The sequence below is a fragment of the Solanum stenotomum genome, chromosome 4 (assembly GCF_019186545.1).
Source record: "Solanum stenotomum isolate F172 chromosome 4, ASM1918654v1, whole genome shotgun sequence".
Classification (NCBI taxonomy): Eukaryota; Viridiplantae; Streptophyta; class Magnoliopsida; order Solanales; family Solanaceae; genus Solanum; species Solanum stenotomum.
Genome location: NC_064285.1, coordinates 20,899,867 through 20,922,368, shown reverse-complemented (window position 1 = coordinate 20,922,368; position 22,502 = coordinate 20,899,867). Strand labels below are relative to the sequence as shown.

The 22,502-nt window shown below is 34.5% G+C and overlaps 2 protein-coding genes across 2 annotated transcripts in view; both read right to left on the bottom strand.

Moving 5' to 3' along the window:
• Nucleotides 1-3,827: 3,827 nt before the first annotated feature.
• LOC125861207 (actin-related protein 4) lies at nt 3,828-20,528 on the bottom strand. Its single transcript, XM_049541152.1, has 20 exons — nt 20,362-20,528; nt 20,163-20,254; nt 17,763-17,909; nt 17,605-17,678; nt 15,420-15,500; nt 13,806-13,866; nt 13,561-13,610; nt 9,783-9,837; nt 8,467-8,544; nt 8,312-8,365; nt 7,758-7,811; nt 7,625-7,685; nt 7,125-7,176; nt 6,513-6,579; nt 5,684-5,746; nt 5,486-5,548; nt 4,961-5,023; nt 4,768-4,832; nt 4,313-4,381; nt 3,828-4,181 (listed from the first exon to the last, which is right to left on the bottom strand). Exons 1-20 carry the CDS (start codon nt 20,372-20,374, stop codon nt 4,136-4,138), a joined length of 1,308 nt encoding a protein of 435 aa, XP_049397109.1. The 5' UTR covers nt 20,375-20,528; the 3' UTR covers nt 3,828-4,135.
• LOC125861213 (uncharacterized) overlaps nt 9,966-22,502 on the bottom strand; it is a 196,212-nt gene continuing 183,675 nt past the window's right edge. Inside the window, exon 4 of the mRNA XM_049541158.1 lies at nt 9,966-9,976. The gene's annotated coding sequence lies outside the window, so the exon portion shown is untranslated. The remainder of the gene's footprint in view (nt 9,977-22,502) is intronic.

The window sequence follows — 22,502 nt, the reverse complement described above, 5'->3', positions numbered from 1 at the left end:
CCGGAAATTTTTGAAGTCAAGAAAAAAGAGAATTATGTTTGCAAGTTGAAGAAGAGCTTGAACGGTCTAAAACAAGCTCCCAGGCAATGGTACAGGAAGTTTGGCTCTTTTATGAGTCAGCAGGGCTTCAAGAATTATGAGAGCATTGGAATGTTGTAAAGTGAATTATGAGATATCTTTGTGGCACTTCTAGTCTGAGTTTGTGTTTTGGGATAGGGAAACCTATTCTTTGTGGTTATACTGATTCAGACATGGCCGGTGATATATACCAAATTATAACCAAATAAATTTTTAAAAATAGATTCTTAAAGTTAATTTTTTATTATGTATTTAAACCTACATTGGTGTAAAAAATGATTTAAACAAAAAAACTGAAGAGAAAGAAATAAAAAAGAACAGAGAAAATTTTCAACAAATAAAATGGGGTAAAAAATGATAAAAATAAAAAGAAAGGAGAGAAGAGAAAGAAATAAGAAAAGGGGAGAGAAAAAATTTTTTAAAAAAAAGGTGGAGAGAGAAAAAAAGAATCTGTAAAAATATTAAGAGTGATAGTGGGAGTAGATATTTTAGGAAGAAAATATTTTTAAAAAGAGTATTTTAAGGGATAAACAACATTTGTTTTTATAACCCTTTATAATATTTTAGTATTTTCCGTTTTTATTTTTATTTTTTCTAATTTTATTCTGTTCTGTAAAAAAATTATTGTTATGTTGGTGAAAAGTCAAACTTGTTATATAGGAGTAATTTGAATGCTTAAATTGTATATTTAAATTTTTTGCCTTTTTTATTATTGTTTTATTCATCGTCATATTATTATTCACTGGTGAAATAATAAAGACCAAAAGAGACTTAATAGAGTTACATTTTGATAGGATTGAAGAAAACTCAATAGCCCATGTATATAAATATTCCCCCTGAATTTGTCCCGAAAAGTCAGTTAAAAACTTAAACTATTGCGATGACCTATTACATACCTAATCTTATTCAAAGTGATATTAATACCCTCTTAGAAAGTGACATGGCACAGAAAATGTCTTCACCTTCCTTAAGGTGTGTCGGAAGAAAAAAATTTATGTTAAAATGACAAGTTTAAACACGGGCACTATTTTATTGGTCATTATATAATTAAGTTTTATAATTTCTAATATATTAATTATGTCTTCTTTTTTTCTTTTTATTGGCGACCCCAATTTCTTTAAAGCTTTTACATTTTTAATTTTTTTTTAAAAAGTTCTTCTTCTTTACAAACTCTTTATCACCATTGATGATTTCTTCAAATATCCATCACTCTATCTTAAAAAGGAACTCTAAATAGAAGTAAAAAATAGTGGGGAGGATGTTGATTTCCACCAAAAAGTTGATAATTTTAAATTAAGGTTCATGATTTTTATTCGAATTTGCCGGAGGATTCATTGGAAAACAACGCCAAAAAAAATTATGAGAAAGATAATGGCTTCTATTGAAAATCCTATGACATTTATGCACAAAATTCATGTTTCATTGCCTACATTTTTCAAAAATTCATGGAAGAAAATTATTTTCCATCTCTGTCTTCTTTATTCTCGCCGGAGCACCACCCACAACCATCACAATGTTATTTTTTACTCAAGCCATCAATAGCATATTTGATTTTATACACAAAGAATACTAATGAAATGCTTGATTTTCATCCATAATTATCAAGATTTCAAAAGAACTTTTACAGATTTGAAAGTTTTTATTTGTTTCACCGGCAACAATGGTGTTGCCCACCGCCTATCGTCACCGCCAACATCACTAAACTTCATAATCGTCTTATTGTCTCATGTTCTCTCTTCAAATTTCTTGTTTTCCCTTCAATTTATGAATAATGAAGAAAAAAGAAGAAATGAATTTTAAGAAGAAAGAAATGTAAGGTGAGAGGAGGAAGAAAATCTAGGTTTCTACTTTTTGCAAAAGTCTAAGAAAATATTAAGCAAAAAAGGTTTAAAAAATTAAAATAATCTTATTTACGTGTCGTGTATAACATATTTTCACACAAAATTTGGTATTGTCTTTGGAAGGGGGTATTACTTTCACTTTAAACAAGATTGAGTGTGTAATAGATCGTCATGATAGTTTAGGCGTGTAACTGACTTTCTGAACAAGTTCAGGGGAAAATTTATGTCTTTTCTCTATTATACTCCATATAATAACCATTTAGAAAGTTGAGAACACATAAATAGTAAAAATCGAACCAAAAATTGAATTAAATCGCAAATCGAGTCAAACCGAAAAAAAACCCAACTAATGGTTTAGTCTGACTTTGTTTGGTATTAGAAAAAAAACCCGATTATACTTGGGTTGGCTTGGTTTTAAATAAAAAAAGTCAACCCGAGACCAAACCAACCCGACATTATATATATAATTTTTAAATTTTATTTTATACATAAAAGTATTTACTTTGATGTAATTTCTAAATATTACTTATACATTTTTATAATTTTATCTTTTAACATATTTTTTCAAGTTTTTTAAGACTTAGGATTTTGAATGGTCCAATAAAGGTTATAGTCCATAGATATTAGTAACTCTAATAAAGCTCAATTCAAAATCAAATTAATATTAATGCTAACAAAATAAATTAATATAACACTAAGAATGACAATAATGTTGAATATGTTCTTTAGTTTTACATTGGTTTAGACATTTAAAGTACATAACCTAATTTTAATTCTTCTGTAATGTTTAATCATGTAATTAATACTTATTAGACTCAATTTAGCATGATTTAGTACTTTTAAATTATGATCATTTTTATTATGACTTATCAATTTGCAATATTTATTTTATACGATTTCATTATTATTTTTTATTGAATATTTTAGTGTCATCACTCATCTCATATTTTGTGTAATTTTCTTAAGAAACACCTTTGATAGTTGAATTTAAGTTGGACTAAAGAAATATTTGGAGCACAAGTTACTTATATGTTTGTATGAAAACTTTACCGGGAAAATCCAAAAACCCGAAAAAATTTGAGGTTTATTAGTTTGGTTTGATTTAAAAAATTAAAAATTCAACACAAATGATTTGGTTTGGTATTTGAAAAACCCGAACCAACCCGAAAAATCCGAAGTTGAAAAACCAGATTTTATTAGTTTGGTTTGCTTTATAAATTTAAAAAGTTGACACAATTGGTTTGGTTTGATATTTGAAAAACTCAAACCAACCCGGTCATGTACATACCCCTAGTGTAGGGGCTCCATTTGGGGGAAAATGCTCTCTACCAAAGATTTTTCTATATTCAAGATTCAAACTCGAGACCTATGATTAAGGGAGGAAAGCCCCATCAGCTGCACACATCCTTTGATGATGTCTTTTCTAATGTTTCTTCTATTGCTATCTGGAAAAAATATATATAATTCAAATTCACTATTTTTGTGACACTTTTACGATGAAATTGATGCAATTTGAGTTATACATTGAATTCTAATGAATAATAAATATACATTGAAGAATTTATTTTTTAATATGAATTTGGGCCTTTAATTAGATTAAGCTCAAATACGCGTCTTTTGTAGTATAACTAATATTGTGCAGAGGTATATGCTCTAAACAAACTAAGATTTGTAACATAGGAATTAATCCAAATGTTGTCATTTATCACAAGCATAACATTTCTAATAAAAAGAGGAATTCATTCTAAAATAGCCATCGAACTCAAGTATTTTTATTTTCAAGGAACTTATTTTCTTAAAAATATTGTTTCTCAAAATATTGACCAACCCAATATGAAAACATCAAAGAAAATATTCATCCCAACCACAACAAACCCAGGAATAAAAACAAAAAGGAATTTTGTCCACTTAATTGTCAAACAAGGTTCTTATCAATTAGCACATATTACTTTCGTCATTGTTTGTAGGGTGTTTAATCTAGCATTTTCACTAAAAATCTTAAATAGCAAGTCGCTGATTTATATTACATCAAGACATCGATGCTAGTTCGATATGGATGTACATAGTGCATTGCAGAATAATGACATCCACTGATACAGATTCCTAATAATACAAGACATGAACTGAGGAGGTAAGTCTGGGAAAACAGCCTTTCTTTGATGCTAGTTCAATAAATAGAGTGTTAACCGCAAAATATAACAGCTAAATCGTATTTCTTAAGGGCATTTTCTTTGAACGTAAGATGCCCCATGCTCTTCGTACCTGTCATTAGCATAAACCAAAAGGTGTATTCACTAAGAGAACTATAGTTATAGCAAATTCGCGGTGCTACTTTAAAGGATACAAAACAAGTGTAGTATTGTATTCAAGCCTAAGAGAGATGTAAAACTTACTCGGACTTTGAAAACCACATTTGTTGGAAGGAACCAAGAGATGCCAATATGCTGCCCCCTATCCAAACACTGCACAATAACTTGTTAGTTCACTCGTGTGAAGAAAGCTTCTCCCCATTGCTAAATGCAAGAACCCATCATTTATGTCGTATATCATCATCAAAAGCAGTTAAAATAAATGGAAGTATGTTTACTGCTTTCTCAACTCTCCAATTAAATGGGGTAAGGGCAGGGGAGACCAAAAAACAAGATACTTGAAATTGTACTCTCGCAAAATGTAGTCAGCTTAAACTTAGAAGTAACAAATATGGGGAGAAGTCCAACCCAGTCCGTGAATGTTGTTACATCCAGATGAGGAGTACAAAACACACTTTATACACTCAACATCAAAAGGAACTATTACCATGAAGAGAAACTGAGAAACAGTAAAGAGAACTACAGAGTAATAATTTAACCTGAATCTCCTTTCTGTAGCATTTCCACTAGCCAGTACTTTGACTCTCGCTGCCTGAGGAGACTCCTGGAAGAAGAGGATACAAGATACAGACTTAGGCTATTCAAGCTAAGGAGATAAAATGAGAATGCTATCCTTGAACACGATTGCGTGCATGAATGAGGGATGGTTAAGATTCAAAAGGGAAACGGCACCTCTAGCAAGTCCTTCTCCAGACGTTCTTTGAGTTGTTGCATCGATGATGTTCCCCCAGCAAGCTGTAGTGGACAGTGTAGTCAAACTAACATCTCATCTAAAGTTTCAAACTCAAATAGACAAAATAAAATAAGTCTTAGGAAATTCATATGCTCTTAGTGGGTACATGACCGAAGTTAATTAATCCAGTGATAAATTTGAATATTGGTTCTAATCTCCTATTTTGAACTTTCATATTGTTATTCTTTACATAGTAATTTTTATGTACTATGGCATAAGGAGCATCAGTCCAGTTTTAAAATTAAAGTCACTTAGTCATACAGTTTCCATACTCTTCTCCTGAAGGAAGCATCCTCTCAGCTTCAGTGCATACAATGTGAAAATGAGGATTTGAATGAATTTACTTTGTCAGGTGACTTAACAAGTATTACAATGTAAACAACGAAGGAAAAGAAGGGAGGCACACAAAAAAGGAATTGATGCCTCATCGTTAAATAGATTGCAAGAAATGCTGATGGCTTTACCAATATACTGCTAAAAAGCTCTCTTCGAATATCCACATCGCACTTGTTTATGCTATCTATAACCTGAAAAGTTTTGAGTACAATTACTGATTGAAAAAAAAAAAGAAAAGAGAAGGCGTAAGAAGCACATTTTGAAGGACTCATGTCCTTAACCGATATTTTATCTATACGGACAAATTTGAGAGAGAAAGGACCAACCATTTGTGGTAGACCACGAAGGGAAGCAGCAGTTTCAGCAAAACTTTCCATACCGGGAATAGTCTGTGACATCAGTAAGGAAAATACCAAAGTAAAGACTAGATATATGAAGGATCTGAAGGAGCTAGCTTGAGATGGCAGAGGACAGATTTTCTGAATAACAGGTATTTTTAAGCAGACAGAACATTACTGCATTTGAAAACATATGATAGTATACAGAAAAAAAACACACAAGAAATATTTTATCAGAAGTCATTACAGATGGATATCTCTATCTTTGGCAATGGAACAAATAATCTGAATCTCAAGGTGGAGGGGTCATGGAACATAAAGTGTCACCCTAGAAACATCCCACTATTGTGTGATCTAAATATTATAAACTTTTCAGTGAACATTTGAAATACAAGGAAATGAGATGCTACTTTGAAAAGGTTATGTCAAACCAAATTGTGTGAACAATACTGGAGGTATGCAAATCAGCACAGCGAAGTCCATAAACCTCATTTACTATCAAAATAATCCTTAAAATATAGTTCTCATCCATTGCAATGGAAAAAACCCAGTTTACAGATCATACCAATGAGTGCTTCAGCTATAAGCACACCCTACTTCCGGAGGATCAATACATAAAAAGCAACAAATACAACAACAGAAGGGAGGTAAAGCAAGAAGCACTACAGATACAACATCTTAGGATAACCCTAAAAATACAGAATCCTGGAAAGAACAAGATGAAAGTGTACAAACAACAGTACACATCCATCCTACTCGCATAAGATAGGGAAACTGAACAAGAAACATGGATTTGGAAGACTAAAGCAACACCAACCTGAACCAATGATGGATTGAATAGAATATCAGGAATCTTGAATCTATCCGCTCCGACTTCTATCGTCCTGTGTCATAAAGCAACAAAATGTTAACCATAGTAAGGAATGCCATCCTACCCCCCCCCAAAAAAAAATCTCATTGACCTAATGCAATGAGTAAGAGAACAGTAATGAGTTCCTATATATGATATGAGGTCGCTAGATATTTTTATTTTTTTTGATGAAGTAGATATGAGGTCGCTAGATATTTACGTAATATGAGAAGGTATTGTTGCGTCAAATTCGGAAAAAATATGGACTTATAAAGTAATTCTATCTTCAGTTAGTATGGACTTTGCCAATTAAGGAAGGTGGTCTGTATGTTTTTGGTAAGGCATAGGTTAATCAAAATAGGACACAGCAGTAACTCTGAAGTCTGAACAGATGAAGCCGAAGAATCTTGGACAGAAAGATTACTAAAATAAGGCTTCGAGTTAATACCAAAAAAGACTCACATTACGAACTACTAAATGAAACTGTTCAGTTTTTGCATTTAGATCTTCAACCAAGGATTTCAAGAAAACTGAATCACTCATTCGCTAATAGAAACAGAGCAAGAGTACAACACTTACTGCCCGTCAGGTAGCTCATAAGATGTCGTTGGAATGTTCGAATATGAACTGTCTGCACGAAAGAGAGAAGCAGCATAATATTTTCAAACTTCAAAACAAACATAATTCATATAGAATAAAAAAAATTTAAAAGAAGTTAACACATACAAGAATTAAGCGTCATTAGGACTTGAAGCAATCTTAACTGTCATCATGAGCAAGAATATATACTCAAAAGGTCTTAAGACTGGCCAAAAGATATCAGTGACATTTTATTCTATGAGGAAGTTACTTTTTTTCACTTTTTCTTTTTCTATTTCCTTTTAGATAAGGGTATAATAGCTGATCCAAGGATTACAGAAGAGACAAGTCTTTCATTTCAGTCGACAACACATTATAGAGAGTTAGCAATATCTTCAGGGATCATCTCCTTTCACTACACTTGGATCAAGATTTCATTGCCTGTAAATTTCTCCTACATTGGGGGGAGATAAAAAAAATAGCTGAGAGGAGAAAGAAACCATCATATGGAGTATCTGGGGCTCGGGAGACGCATTCTTTTATGTCACTGGCAATCGCTCTCTGCAAAATAGAACAATACTGAGAAGCTGAGAGAAATAACAACTGAAGAAAGAAATGCTAAGAATAATTAACCTGACAATATAGCTTGTAACTCTCTGTTGTATCAGGGAAATCAAGGTCCACTGTCTGTGAAACAAATCAAATATCAGCAACAAATCTATCAAAACATCACAAGATTAAAGGCATTAAGCACAAAAGTGCTAGCAGACCATGCAAATCAGAAACTAATTGCCTATTTGCCAATGACAAAATAAGGCTTTCTATGATGGCCGGGAGATGCGACTGGCTAAAGAAGAACCATTATGTCTATGTTCAATGCAAACAGAATGAACTCTTCAGAAACAAAGCATGAAAGTTTTGAGCAAGAAAAACTTGATGCAGGAGAAAGCAATGACACCCAAGTACAATATCTTTGATGTAAGACAAAAGTTGAGCACAAATTCATTTTAAGTCACAATCAGGTTCTCACTGGCTATGTTGTAATCTGGTTCTCCTTTTTTTCTTGTATTGAAAAAGAAAAGTTGCGAAGAAACATAAACCTGAATACTTGAAAGTGTTAAACTTACAATTTATGTGAAGGATTAAACAATTAGACTGGTTATAGCACTGAAGCAAGGATGTGTTACCTGAAATTCTCCTGGACGGATCTCCTTCCGCTTGAATGAATACCTAGGTTTTATCTAGAAATAAACAGGAAAAGGAAAGAAAAAGTTTGTTTCAAGACAAAGCGGATCATTGTATTCAAACAAGTCTTAAGGATAACTAACAATAAATATCTAACCGTAATGCCTTTCTGTTCCAAACTTTTTATCAAGCAGTCAGTAAGAATTCCTCCCCCAATAGGAGATGTACAAACCGCCTGTTATCAAATTAAAGAATTACAACATATCTATTCAATTAAACCAAAACAGAACTTTTTTTTTATGAGTAATAAAGGAATATTATTGACGTAAAACAACCAGCATTAAGGAAATGCTGGGGCAAAGGTACATCAAAAGAGAACTTTACAATATAAGGAAAGAACTGAGAAAGTAAAATACTGCCTCCAGCTCTAAAACATGCAGTAGTATTGTTGCACCAGAGACTACAACCAAAACAGAACTTTGAGAAGTTGGAAACAATGCACAGAACATCTGGTGAAGATTTAACATCCATAACCACTTCACTTTTCCCTTCCTTACCGAAATAAAATGGATTTTACAAGTTCGTGAGCAGCTTAGACCCTGCCTCCCCAAGCAAAGAGAAGGGCAAATGAACCTGAACATGAAACCCTTTTTCTCCTTCTACCTCCCATAGACAAAAAAAAAAAATACATCTTAAATTTTCATCTAGAGAGGCCTGCCCCCTTCAACACCTAAAATAGATTTGATCAAACCTCTTAAAAATAAGTCGAGTTTCCACCTTAGAATGCATGTCCTGGACTTGACTTCTACTTCAATCTAGCTTACAATCTAGGGAAAAAAGTAGGAAAATTCTATGAATGAATAGTTGCTTAAAACTTCTATTCGAGGGGAAAATGCCAACCCAAAATGTCAGTTCTCTCAAAGAAATTCTAGTGAGCTACAACTTGAGGCCCTCAGTGCTTACCATGGGGAAGTACAAAAAGATATCATAGGCATTTGCTTCTTTCCTTCCTAATTTTTCTTCTCTCTTTTTTTTGAGTTTTGACAGTGAGGGGGAACGATTAGCAGATTCGGAAACAAAATAATTTGCTTCAGAGCAATTAAACAATTTACTGAAGCCTGTCAGATATACAAGCATTAATGGGAGATCTCTACAGTGTTAAGTGGAAGGCTGCTAATGCTAGGAAATAAACTATATAATTTCCAAAAGGAAGAAACTGAAAGAGGTCATAATACTGCAAACTGGAAGTAGATATCTTACAATAGATCAACAAAATAGGTAAAAATGATCATCCGTTGATCTCTTTTTTATGAGAAGGGAAACCCGCAGCTGCTACCCTTTGGGTGCGCACAAGGTAAAACCCCCCCTCCTATGTTGATCTCTTTTGACCAGTCAAGTTCTTAACAGTCAGAAAAGCAAAAGAAAAAAAGGGGCAATAACACATTTAAGTAGTTGTTCTTTGTTAAGAGATACCTTTTGAAGAACGTATCCATCATGAACCGGAGCAACAGTAGTCAATCCTCCACCACTGAACCAATTAGTTCAGACATCTCTTTAGTAATGCTCAATAAACAACAAAGAAAAAATGCAAGAAAAAACAGATGTATAAAAGTTAGCCGGGGGGGTTATACAGATGAGAACACACAATGCATTCCTTTCCTAAGTAGAAACAGATGCAACTTGAAAAGAGAACTGTGCCCAGATCCAAGGCCATAGAAAAATGCCAAACATTCTTTAACAATTTAATAGAAGTGTAGAACACTGTATTCCAAACCAGATAACTTTTTTCCTCTAGAGTATTTCATTGGGTAATAAAAGTGTAGAACACTGTATTCTAAACCAGATAACTTTTTTTTCCTAGAGTATTTCATCGGGTATCGGCTATCTCCAACCGGATGACTTTGTCCACCAAGTTTAAGGTAGATGGGAAGAAATCACCTATTATTTTTGTGTCTGTTGGAATTTGAACCCTGGTTTCAAAGGTTTGTACCCACTTTATTGACCACTAGGTCCTACCCTTAAATGTTATTTGATAACATGCGCTTTAATTTTGTGTCCATGATTAGACATTTGATGCGTAGTTGATTGAATGGATGATTCCTATCTCTGCACTCTATCATTCTTTCTAGAGTAACATTGTCTGAATTATGATTTTAATGTCAAAATAGCTTGCACACCTTTGAATATATCTAGATCTTATAAGTTGGAACAAAGGTACCAGATCATTCTACACCAGCCTCTCCAAGCACTTCCAGATCCCCACGGGAACAAGTTTTTCTAATCTTCATATTTTTCGAGGCATCATTTACCTATGTCAGCCCAAGTCTACGAATATAATTGAAGTTTCTACCATGCACCAATGTGTGGATCTCCAAAATGTTATTTTCTTGGTTCGAGTGAACAATTGATAACAGTAACAACATACCCAGTCTAGTCCCACAGAGTAAGGTTTTGGAAAGGGTATGGTGTATGCAGACCTTACGCCTACCACAGAGGTAGACAGGTTATTTACGATAGACCTACGGCTCAAGAAAATACAATTCAAAGCAGTCTAGAAAAAGAATAAACAAAGGAGTGAAAGCATACCAAAGCATTCTGAACAATAACTACAACAAAATAATACGATAATTGAAGTATAAAAAACATGTGGTAACAAAAATCGGAAGACAAGAAACTACAATAGCAATACTACGACTACTAATATGGACAAATAGCAAGACAGCACACTATTACCTAATAACCTCCTACCCTAATATGTGCCCTCCACAACCTCCTACCTCATGTCCTTGATAAGCCAAAATTGTGTCATGTCATGTCTATCAGCTCTCTCCACTACTTCTTCAATCTATCCCTACCTCTCCTGAAACCATTCATTGCCAACCTCTCACACCTCCGCACTTGGACATCCGTACATCTCTTTACATGCCCGAATTATCAAATATCCTCATTTCTAATCTCATCTCTCCTAGTATGCCCACGCATCCATCGCAAGATCCTCATTTCTACAACTTCCATCTTTTGAACGTAAAGATCACTACTTGCCAACACTCCACCCCATACAACATAATAGGTCTAACCACTACTCTGTAGAACTTGTCTTTTAGGTGGTGCAACCCTATCAAAATAGGAAAGTGCTCTGAGTTTCTTCATATTGTCTTTACACGAGTCTTAGTTACATCATACATGTCCTTGATTGTCCTAGAGTACATCACAAGTTCACCCCTAGCCTCCAAGCATCTCCATAGAATTCCTTTTAACTTTGTCGTAAGCCTTTTCTAGGTCAATGAACAACATGTGTAAGTCCTTCCTCTCTCTATTCTACTCCACTAGTCTTCTAACGAGATGAATGGCTTATGTAGCTGAGAGTCCCAACATTAAATTGAACTTATTCTCGAAAAGAGTCGCATCCCTCCTCGCCCTTATCTCCACCACCCCTTCTCAAACCTTCATAATGTGGCTTAGCGGCTTAATACCCCTATAGTTGTTGCAATTGTGAATGTCACCCTTGTTCTTGTACAACAAAATCATTGTAATCATTGTAATTAAGGAAGAATAGCCTTATTATATGACAAGGTAATAAGGATAAAAGATTTTTTACAGAGTCAAGTGGAGCAATGTTCTACTTTGGAGGAGGCAGGGCTTGTTAAGCACTAGGAAACTGAACTTATACAGCAAGGCACTCAAAATTAAATGGCTATGGAGATGCTCCCATGAACCCCAAGTTTACTAGAAGGTATTATCAAAGTGAATATGGTGAAGATAACAGGTGGATCTCAAAGAAAGTGCACTCGCCTTATGGATAGAGTTTGTGGAGATTTATAAGAACACTTAGGCCACTAGTGAGGGATCACTCTATTATCGGGATGTAAAATGGGTGCAAAACGTCTTTTTGGGAGGATAGTTGGTTGGGTAATACTTGCCTCAAAGAACATTTTCCTGGCATTCATGCCATGGACAACAGAAGACAGTAAAAGAAACACGGTCTCCTCAAGGATGGAATATACATGGAATATATAGTTCAGAAGGAATCTAAATGATTGGGAAGTGGCTACATTAGTAGAATTTTACAAGCAGTTAGATGAGTACAAATGGAAACACATTATGGTGGCAACAAGACTCTTTAGGGTATACCTTTTAAGGTTGCATATTTTACCTGGTTATTAGCTAAGAAAGCAGTTATGAAAGGCAACCTTAGTAGGAGAGGTTTATCCAAAGAAGCTGAGACAGACAGCATCTATTCCTAAATGCAGGACAGCAGACATGCTATGGAAGATCTCCATTAGTCTCATAGCATTACCCGGACAATGCCAAGAAAAATAATTGAAGTCTTGTTATATATATATATATATATATATAGAGAGAGAGAGAGAGAGAGAGAGCGGGGGGCTTATCCCAACTTGTATATGATGGACAATTTGGAAAGAGGAATTCCAGATGTTTTGAAGATAGTTGCAACTCAGTACAGACTACAGAGGACCAAGTAGAACTGCAATAACCTTTTCGGTTTTGGTGTAAACAGAACTACATAGAAGACACTGCTTCAATCATTAATATCCTAGGTTTTTGTTCCTTTTTCCCCATTGGAAATATGGTTTCAGCACAACCTATGTGTTTTTTTGCTTAAATATACAAAACTGGTACTTTCTCAAGAAACAGAAGACAGCACATACTAGAATTAAAAAAAGATGATTGAAATGGAAGGGTATTACAGGTGTACTAAGCAATAGTGGAGATTGAAAGAGAATAACAATACAGAATAGTATCCACCTAATCTAACCTAGAGCATTATAGCATTTCTATAATTCACATTATCACATATTCTTAATACTGATTGCAAAGATTGATATCATATCTCCATATTCTCAAACTTAATTCTTAACGAATAAAATGCTAGCCTACTTGAAAACCTCTCATTTTCACCATTCGCTCATCGATCATCATACAGTTATGAATCAAATTTAGACTGCTACAGATGTAAATGTATAGAAACTTAACTATTCAAGGTGAAAAGAAACTGAGATTAAGATGCCATCATGCACCAGAAGTCATGAAGGCTCTCCAATTTTTCATATCCCACTTGAAGGGAAGGTACAAAGCGATGAAGATAACATAAATGATATTACGGCTAAGAGACTAGATATCTCAGTAAAAGAACTTTATTATTGACAAGACAAGTCAAATAAGTAATTCAAAAGGATAGCCAGTAAGTAGAACATAACATCCTACCAGTAAGTAGAACATAACATCCTACCTGTCAACAACCAAAGAAGTTGCACGTCCTGATGCGAAAGATGTGAGAACCTAGCATTAACAGTACCATGAGAAAATTAACAACTAGAGTGGAATGATCTTGTATCGTTAAGAAGCTACAGCTTTTTTTTATTATTTTTTCTTTATTCTTGAATCAAAAGTGAAAGTTCCATTACTAAATAGCACAAAGAAGGTTATGCTTAAGACGCTACAAATTAAAGATTCAAAGTGGGTAAAGGCACTTACAGCATTTTTGGCCAAAAACAATGCTGGAACTTGGTATTTTTCAAACATTATCTCTGCAGCCCTGTTAAATAGATGATCATCAGTCCACTGTAATTTTCATTTTGCATACAGATGACATAATAGTGCAAGCACCAGACTGCCTTTCCTCTTTTCTTTGGTTCATGATGGACAATTTCTTTCACAGTAGACACTTCTTGTTAAGGAAAGTAATTCGTTGGACTCGACTGATTCTAGAAGGTATTACAAATTAAACAAGGTAAGGCTTTTATATTGACACTTGGGAACCATTCTGTGGCAAACGAACAGTTGATCAGTAAATCAGTCAGTAGTTGACAATCCAAACTTAGCAGACCACCACAAATATGAATTCCAGGCAAGGCCCTAATAAGTGACATCTTATGTTTGGAGAGAAATCCACCACCTATGAGGACCACAATGACCTTATAAAAAAAGTCAAGGTGGATGGACATAAATTTGATGGAAACTTGACCTAGTTTGTTCTTTTATACGAAAGATAGCTTAGAGAACTATTTTGAGAGGTCCAAATTGCTCAAGCATGGGCACAAGAATCGCTCTAGTCAAAAGAGATTTTACAGATGAACTGCTTGTAAAATCTCTCTTTTGTGGACTCTTCTCACTCTATTTCCGTTTTATTCTACTCTCACTGTTCTTCTCTCCTCTCTTTTCTCATATTTTCCCCTTATCTTTCACCCTACCCAATTTCTAGTGCTACATCACTGGTATCGGAGCTCTAGGTCCTTATTCATCACAAATAGCTGCACTTTTAGCTTTTTTTTTTGATAACCGAGAAATTTGTCTGTGACCCGCCCTTTGAACCAATCACAGCCTTCTAAACTCGGTGGATAATGGGCCCGCCCCTCTACCCTTCTCCACTTAAATACTGGGCTTCGCTTTGCATGGTATGGGGCTTGAACCTGCGACCTAAGCCACAAATCCTCCACCTTTTGCCACTTGAGCTAGGCCACTGAGTATAAAAGTACCGATCACCTTATTACTTAGTTTAATTGGATATATACTGTTTTCACATCAAACTAACAAACTTTTGGTGTTAATGACTTCTTCTTTTTTGGTTTCCCATCCGGTCTCCGCCTCTCCGGTACCCACATTGGAGCCCGACTAAATTCGGATTTGTGTCGGGAAGTCCCACATTGGGGGGGTAAAGTGCTCCCTAACAAAGCCGACTCCGTACCCAAGGGGACTCAAACCCGAGACCTCTTGATTAAGGATGAAGGAGTACTTACCAGTCCACCACACCCTTGTTGGTTTATTAATGGCTTTTATATGAAAGGACGCTGTTAGAATGTTCATACTTTTCCCCTTTGAAATTGAAAAGGCATATGGGCCTACAGGATTGATAAATATGTAAACTTTACTTAAGGATGTGCTTTCATCTTATATTTTTCTCGTCCTCCTAAAAAAACTGTGTTCTCCTATAAATTAACATAAGATGCAAAATAGGCAGAAAAAGGCGGCATATTCAGGAATAATATAGCTTGAAATCATGTACCCAATTGTTATACAATGCCCAAAAGATAAATGACATGATTTAATGTGAAGTAATAAGACTGCTAAAAGACAGATTGCATTACTCACTTTTCCCTCTGCTGCTGAGTGTTTGAACAAGGCTCTGCAAGTAACATTGGATGCTCCTTTGGATCGATCAGTAAGCATTCCCTGTAAGTGAATGTAAGAAGCAGAAAAAAAAGGTCTTTTTCAATAGCCTAGAGCAGCATCAACTTAACCAAATGACAGGAAAAAGAAAAAAAACTAACACAAGGAAAGCATATAAGGAAGACTTTTTTTCTCCCTTTCTTCAAATGAATCAGTAATACCACGTCTCTTCACAGGAATTTCAGTGATCAAAGAAGTCAAAAAGAGAGATGGAGGATTGTCCCAGCATGCAGTTGGTACACAGAGGAATCAGAGATGTTTTGAAGACAAACGAAGTACTATCCAGAAGTTGAAGATCAACCGTTTAGACCTTCATAACTTTGGTGTAAACAAGAATACATAGAGGAATCAGAGTCAATTTTTGATGTTCTAGATTACATGTAGGAAGGCTTAGATCTAGGAACTCTAACTATAACTCACACTGTTTAGGGTGACTTCACAGCTTGTGTGGTCTACCTTTATATAATAACTTGTTACAATTCTCCGAAAAAGAACATTGTAGTCTGATCTTCAAAAATAGAGTGCAAGCAGTATGTAGCATAATTGTGTTTCCTTTTTAGGATGAATCACTAATATGACATTATTTACATTAATATAAGAGCAATCGCGCAAAGACTACATGGCTACAAATCTAGATGCAATGGGTAGATATGCAATTGTCTGACACAGGTAAAAGAGGTTCTAGAGTGTAGGTTTCAACAAGACTCAAGCTTATTCCCAACTAGTAGATATCACCTATACCGATCTATATTTAAAACATAATATATAAAACAATTAATAATTTCTAACATAGAAAAGTAACTCACTCTTAAGATAAATTTTCGCTAAAATCCATTTTTGGTTAATTAATAAGTTATGTTAAATATTTTGTTCTGTCAAATGATCCAAAGTTAACACAATTTATTTATTTTATAACTGAGAAATCCCCAAGGACCAGCAGAAACACAGTTCAAAACTCAATGAATAATGGCCTGCCCCTCTACCCATCTCCAAGTTAGTCAATTAATCTTGTTCGTTTTTTTTATTTTGAGAATTCCCAATTAATCTTGTTCTTATAGATCTTGTCCTTAAATATATAATGAACTATCTTTGTGGTCCAATTAAATCACAATATTTTTGCCTGGGCACTTCTCTTAAAACCAAGCCCACCAATAATTGGCAAAGATACCCTAAGGCATTTCCTCCTTTGAGTTCAGTGATGGCTTCCCCAGAAGGTAGTCCTAGTGTGTCAGTCCCCTGTTTTAGTTGAATGGTGGTTTAAATGCCTAAATTTTTAGATCTTTTTGTCCTACTTCGAAGAAGAAGAAAAATTACAGACGTGAAGCTCATCGAATTACTGTTCCTTGTTGTCACATCTATTCCTTCTGTCTTCTTCCTCTTCTCCTTTGTGTTTCATCTCTGTCTTCTTCGGTTCTCTATTCACCTTTCCTTGGTCAAATTATCCACCGAATGTTGATAAGATCTGGTACGAACCTCACACCTGTACCAGTGTCATGTTCGAATCACCAACCCAGCAGTAATCGAAGGGTTTGAACAACATTTTATGCAAGGGGACACTGCAGTAATCCACGTAGTAAAACCAAAACGAAGAATGCCCAATATTGGCTAATGGTGGTCTGGTGGCATTAGAAATACTTGCTCAACACAACCCTGCAACAAACTCTACCATGTCCTTGATGCTGTCAATTGCTTAAAACTACCTTTCAGCTATCGGGGAAATTGTGAAATAGACCAATATCAACTAACCCAAATGAGATTAAAAAGAAAATCGTTTAGATTTTGTCTGCCTCACACAATATTCTAAAATATGTTTCACAGGACACGGCAATCAGAGAGCATGTGTGCAGACTGCCAGGGCAACAAGATCAGGAACATATCACCACCTTAAGATGTTAAGATCCATCAGTGAGGGTTTCTAAGGTACTTCCATACTAAGAGAGGAGGACAAGACACATATAGAACAACTATGCAACATAAGCAGAGCAAAGCATATCCCCACTTACCTGAGCTGAAAATATGTAGAGTAACATTCTTCCCATGACACAACAAAAAGTTAATGGAAGAAGGGAATTGTTTCAACATATGAACAAAAGGAAGAACCAATTACCTAAAAGCATGGTCCCATATGTTTTCTACAATATCCCAGTCCACAACCGTCCCATCCCTGATGGGTGATATCACCTGACATGACAATCCAACATATTAGATAACAATGATAAGGAAATGGCATCTCGAGATGGTACTAGATAAATTTGTACAACTGACCTCCATGTGATCACGGCGAAATCCCAAGGCTTGAGATCCCACATACAATTTCCGCTTACCCTTTGATTTAAGGTCAGGAGCAGATCCAGAATTATCCTCCGGATTATCAGGATTATCAACTTCCATTTCATCAACCGATCCAACAGCCTTTTAAAAGATCATAAAATCAAAGACAACTTACACAAAAACATACATGTAGGTGACTAGTTAAAAAGAAGCAAAATATAAGTATACATGAAGGAATAGCATAGTGATATAGACATTCACAATCAAGGCAGGTTAGTTTGTGAGCAGCTGACTTGCTAATGATATTTTAAGAATTCACATGTCAACCATAATGAGGAAAGGATTTGAACTAATCCTGAGAAGACGAGAGATACTAGATATTTGATNGGAATAGCATAGTGATATAGACATTCACAATCAAGGCAGGTTAGTTTGTGAGCAGCTGACTTGCTAATGATATTTTAAGAATTCACATGTCAACCATAATGAGGAAAGGATTTGAGCTAATCCTGAGAAGACAAGATATACTAGATATTTGATTAATCAAACAAGGAGAATAACCGGAGAGATCTTGCTAATTATCTCAGCAGCTATCTTTCTTTTGTGATAAACGTGGCAGCTATCTTATGTATATAATTCCAGGGAAACTTTTCGCTGCATCAGCTATAAATTTTATTGTTCAAGACTAAGTACGAAATTGGGGACTTCTATCTTCTTTCTTCTTCTTTTTTTGGGGTAACGGTGGTGTCCTTACCATCTTCAAAATTAATCTAACGGTTACTTAATACCTTCCACCAACACATATACGTGATAATTCTATCACCAAGGTTTGATGGTATCATCCACCTTTTTTGCCTCTACTGGGATTTGAACCCTGGTCTCTCATGGTCCATTCTAACTTCACTAACCGCAGACCACATCCTTCAGTGCAATCAAGGACTTCCATCGTTGAACCAACATTCTACAGCACCAGGTACAAGCAATATAATAAATACAATCCATTTTCTGAAAGTGAAACATTGAAATGGTTGCACAAATATGTGGGAGCATCAGTTAAATTTTCTGGTTCTGAGATGAGTAAGAGAAGTAATTCTTTTTCCCTTTTCTTTTTTTTACAAGTATGGAAGAGAAGTATATTTCAGTAGTCATTCGACTGCACCTTTAGCTTTCTTGGATGTTAGAGCTGCAAGACCTTGCAGAACAATCTTTAACAATTGTGGTTTCATGGTAACAACATACAGTTGGAAATTAAAAGTAATAAAAGACTCCATGTAAATCCATCACAGGTAACCAATTCCCAAATCATATCGAACAGCAACTCAACCTGGAAAAAGTTAGAGGCACAATTGTTTGAAGACAGTGCTCAAGGACCTGACAAAGAGCTTACAGCTACTGTAACACTCCCTCTGCCCCATATTAGTTGATCACTTTTCATTTTGCACAGTACTTAAGAAATCATAAATAAAAAGATAATTTTACTAATTCACCCCTTAAAAAATTATTGGGAATTTTACAAACAAATGGGAACACTTTAAAAAGAATTAATTGCAAGGGTATTATAGAAAAAATTTAATTAATGATTTTTTTGATTTGGTAAGGTGGACAACTAATATGGGACAACTATTTTTAGTATAATGATCCACTAATATGAGACGGCAGGAATAATTATTAAGCAATCCACCACATGACCAGAATCTAAGCACACAAAAGATGACCATCGCACACTAAAGAGGATTCTCAAACTCATGAGTCTAATAGTCCTCAAGTTTCCCCGCTATGTAGATGAGAATTCAATGTAAAGTTATCTATTTCCTCAAATTACACGCCAATGTTTTTTTATCAATTTCAACAAGAAAAATCTCCCAATTTCAGTTTCTTTATTGGTCTCATTGATGAGTTTCCCTTCAAACAATTTTAATTTGTTCAAGAAATAATTAAAAAAGAGCTGATGATGTATGATAAAAATCTTTAAATCCCCAATATAAAAGGAAAAAATTTTAGTGGCAGTATGCTGATGTTAAGGGTTAGGCCATTTCATCTAACCACACACCCTATACTGTTACTTCAATTGCATATTAAACATCATAGAGGCTCAAGAATGCTGCCTATGACCAAAAGCTCTAAACTTCAGAGGTTTCGTCTTAAACAAAACCAAAACATCCAGTCATATTTAGTGTTACATAGACTGAGTGTAATAGTTTTTCACATTATCACTGCAGTTATAACAAGCTACTTATACTTTCTTTTCGAGGTCACTCGACTCGAATTAGCTATTAAAATGCTGGTGCTTGCGAAGTTAGACGCTTAAAACAGTTACTCCACAAAGGTTACGCTGGGAACATGAAAATGTTAGTAAATTTGCAAGCTAACAAGGCTAAAAACGGTTTAACTTACCGATGGGAAAACGGCTTTGGGAGCATCTTCACCGGCGTAACCAGCTTTGCAAGTATGGCTACCCAAATCTATCACAATTGCTGATACTTCATCTGTACACAAACAAACAAACAAACAAAAAAACGCTGAATTCTTGTGCTTACAACATGAAAGCCCTAAACATTGCCACTCAAAGAGCAACTGAGTAACTGATACTCACCACCACCGTACATGATTCGATTTCGGAGAGTGATTTAACTCTTTCTTCTTCGTGTTTTGCTGCTTCTCAGAAATTCTTCGCTACGAGGGCTTTTCTTGGGTTTTGAAGAAAACAAGCCGGTCGGGTCAGTTCAACCGGGTTGTGTCCGACAACATTCACTTTAGTGTGTTTTTTTGGTAAAGAGAAAAAAAATTATGAAAATAAATGTGATATTCTAAATTTAGAGTATGTTTGGATTGGCTTAAAAAAAATTAAAATAAATAGTCAAACTTAAATGACTTTTAAGTCAAAAAAATAAAAAGTAGGAATATTTACTTTTGGTTTTTAACTTACTAGTTTTATGGCACGTGTGTATCATAACATATACTATACAATGTTGTAAAATAGAAATATTACTAAATTAAAGTTTTTTAGTAAATAATTATAATTGAAAAAACATTAAACTAGTGCTTTTAAATTATTTATACAAATTGTCATAGAGTTAATTGATTTTAGAGACCAAAATGACCAGATATCATTGAAACATTTCAAAATACATTCAAAATTTAAATATGGAAAAAGTGACGTTTCTTAAGTAGTATTGTTTTTTTTTTTACTTTACTCAATTTTGTAAACAAATTTACACAACAAAATAGAAAAAAAATATCAATATAAAAAAGGTCACCAATATCCTTTCCTCTTGAGGTTATGATCATAAATGATGGACACCTTTTAAGTACAATTTTTCTCTTAAATACTCATACTTGAAATTTAGTATATGCATGACACTAATAAAGATTATCCTAAATATTTTAATATTTTATCTTTATACGTAATATATCTTTTACAAAATATTATTACTCAATTAATATTTGAGTAAGGCTATCATAGAGATGTAATTTTACAAAAAAAAAAAGTGTACTTCTATAGTGAATGGCAACACTGTTAGAAGTAAAATGTTATAGAGACAAAAAATATAACATCAAAAATGAGTTCTAAAGAAAATTAGGTAGTTATAGTGAAATGTTGTTATAACGAATGATGGTCAAATAGAGGTTTGAGTGTATGTCAAATATTTAGTTTTACCAAAAAAACTTTAGTTTGAGTAGCAAAATTTAATGTTAATATATGAACAACATCACATGACATCACATATAGTTAAAAAAAATCATTTCTTTGTGTTTCTACCTTATCTTTATGGAATTGTAGTATTCTCCTTTTTTATGTTGCATACATATTATATAGTTGTCGTCTAATGAAAGTATCTAGTATCTTATAGAAGTTGTACCGTGATATAAAATAGAGTAAATGGTCAAAAGCCCCCTTAATCTATATCCGGATTTCCAACAACACACTTTAACTTTACGGGAGTCCTATCACCCACCTAAACTGTTTGAAACTGTAATAATTACACCCTTAAAAAGCCACAACCACATCTATATTGGCATGTGAACTTCACACATTTGACAGGTGGAAATTGATTAATTTATTATTTTTTCAATTTTTTTATAATTCTTTTCCACTTTCTCCTATACTCTCCCAATTTCTTCAAATTCCTAAAGTAAATTCTTCCCCCAATTCTTTCAAATTCCTATTGAATTGTGAGGAACAAATATAAACATTGATAGCAAAATCTTGTCAAGCAATATTCGAGTTTTGCTTGTCGGAGAACCTTGAAAAACAAACTAAAAGGATTCGTGCATGCACTGCTTCGTCGAGGTTTTGCTTGCTTCACCGGAGCTAGTTGGTCGGAGTAGTGCAGCCGCAAGGTTTTGTTGTTGTTGTTGTTGTAGTCGACCTCGATGTGAGAACAAAGGTAGATTTTCATGGTGGTTGTCTTGGAACGAGAGAGACAAGAGCAGAGGGGAGGGGAGAAAGGGTTTTTGTTGGTGGTTTGGGTTTTGCCGGAGGAGGCGGCAATGGTGATTGCTAGTCGAGCAACAAAGAGAGGGGAACATAAATACAAACTAAAAAAAGTGAGCAAGGAAAGATGGAAGATGATGAAAAGGCAGTAGCAATGCCATTAATNTCAATTTTTTTATAATTCTTTTCCACTTTCTCCTATACTCTCCCAATTTCTTCAAATTCCTAAAGTAAATTTTTCCCCCAATTCTTTCAAATTCCTATTGAATTGTGAGGAACAAAGATAAATATTGATAGCA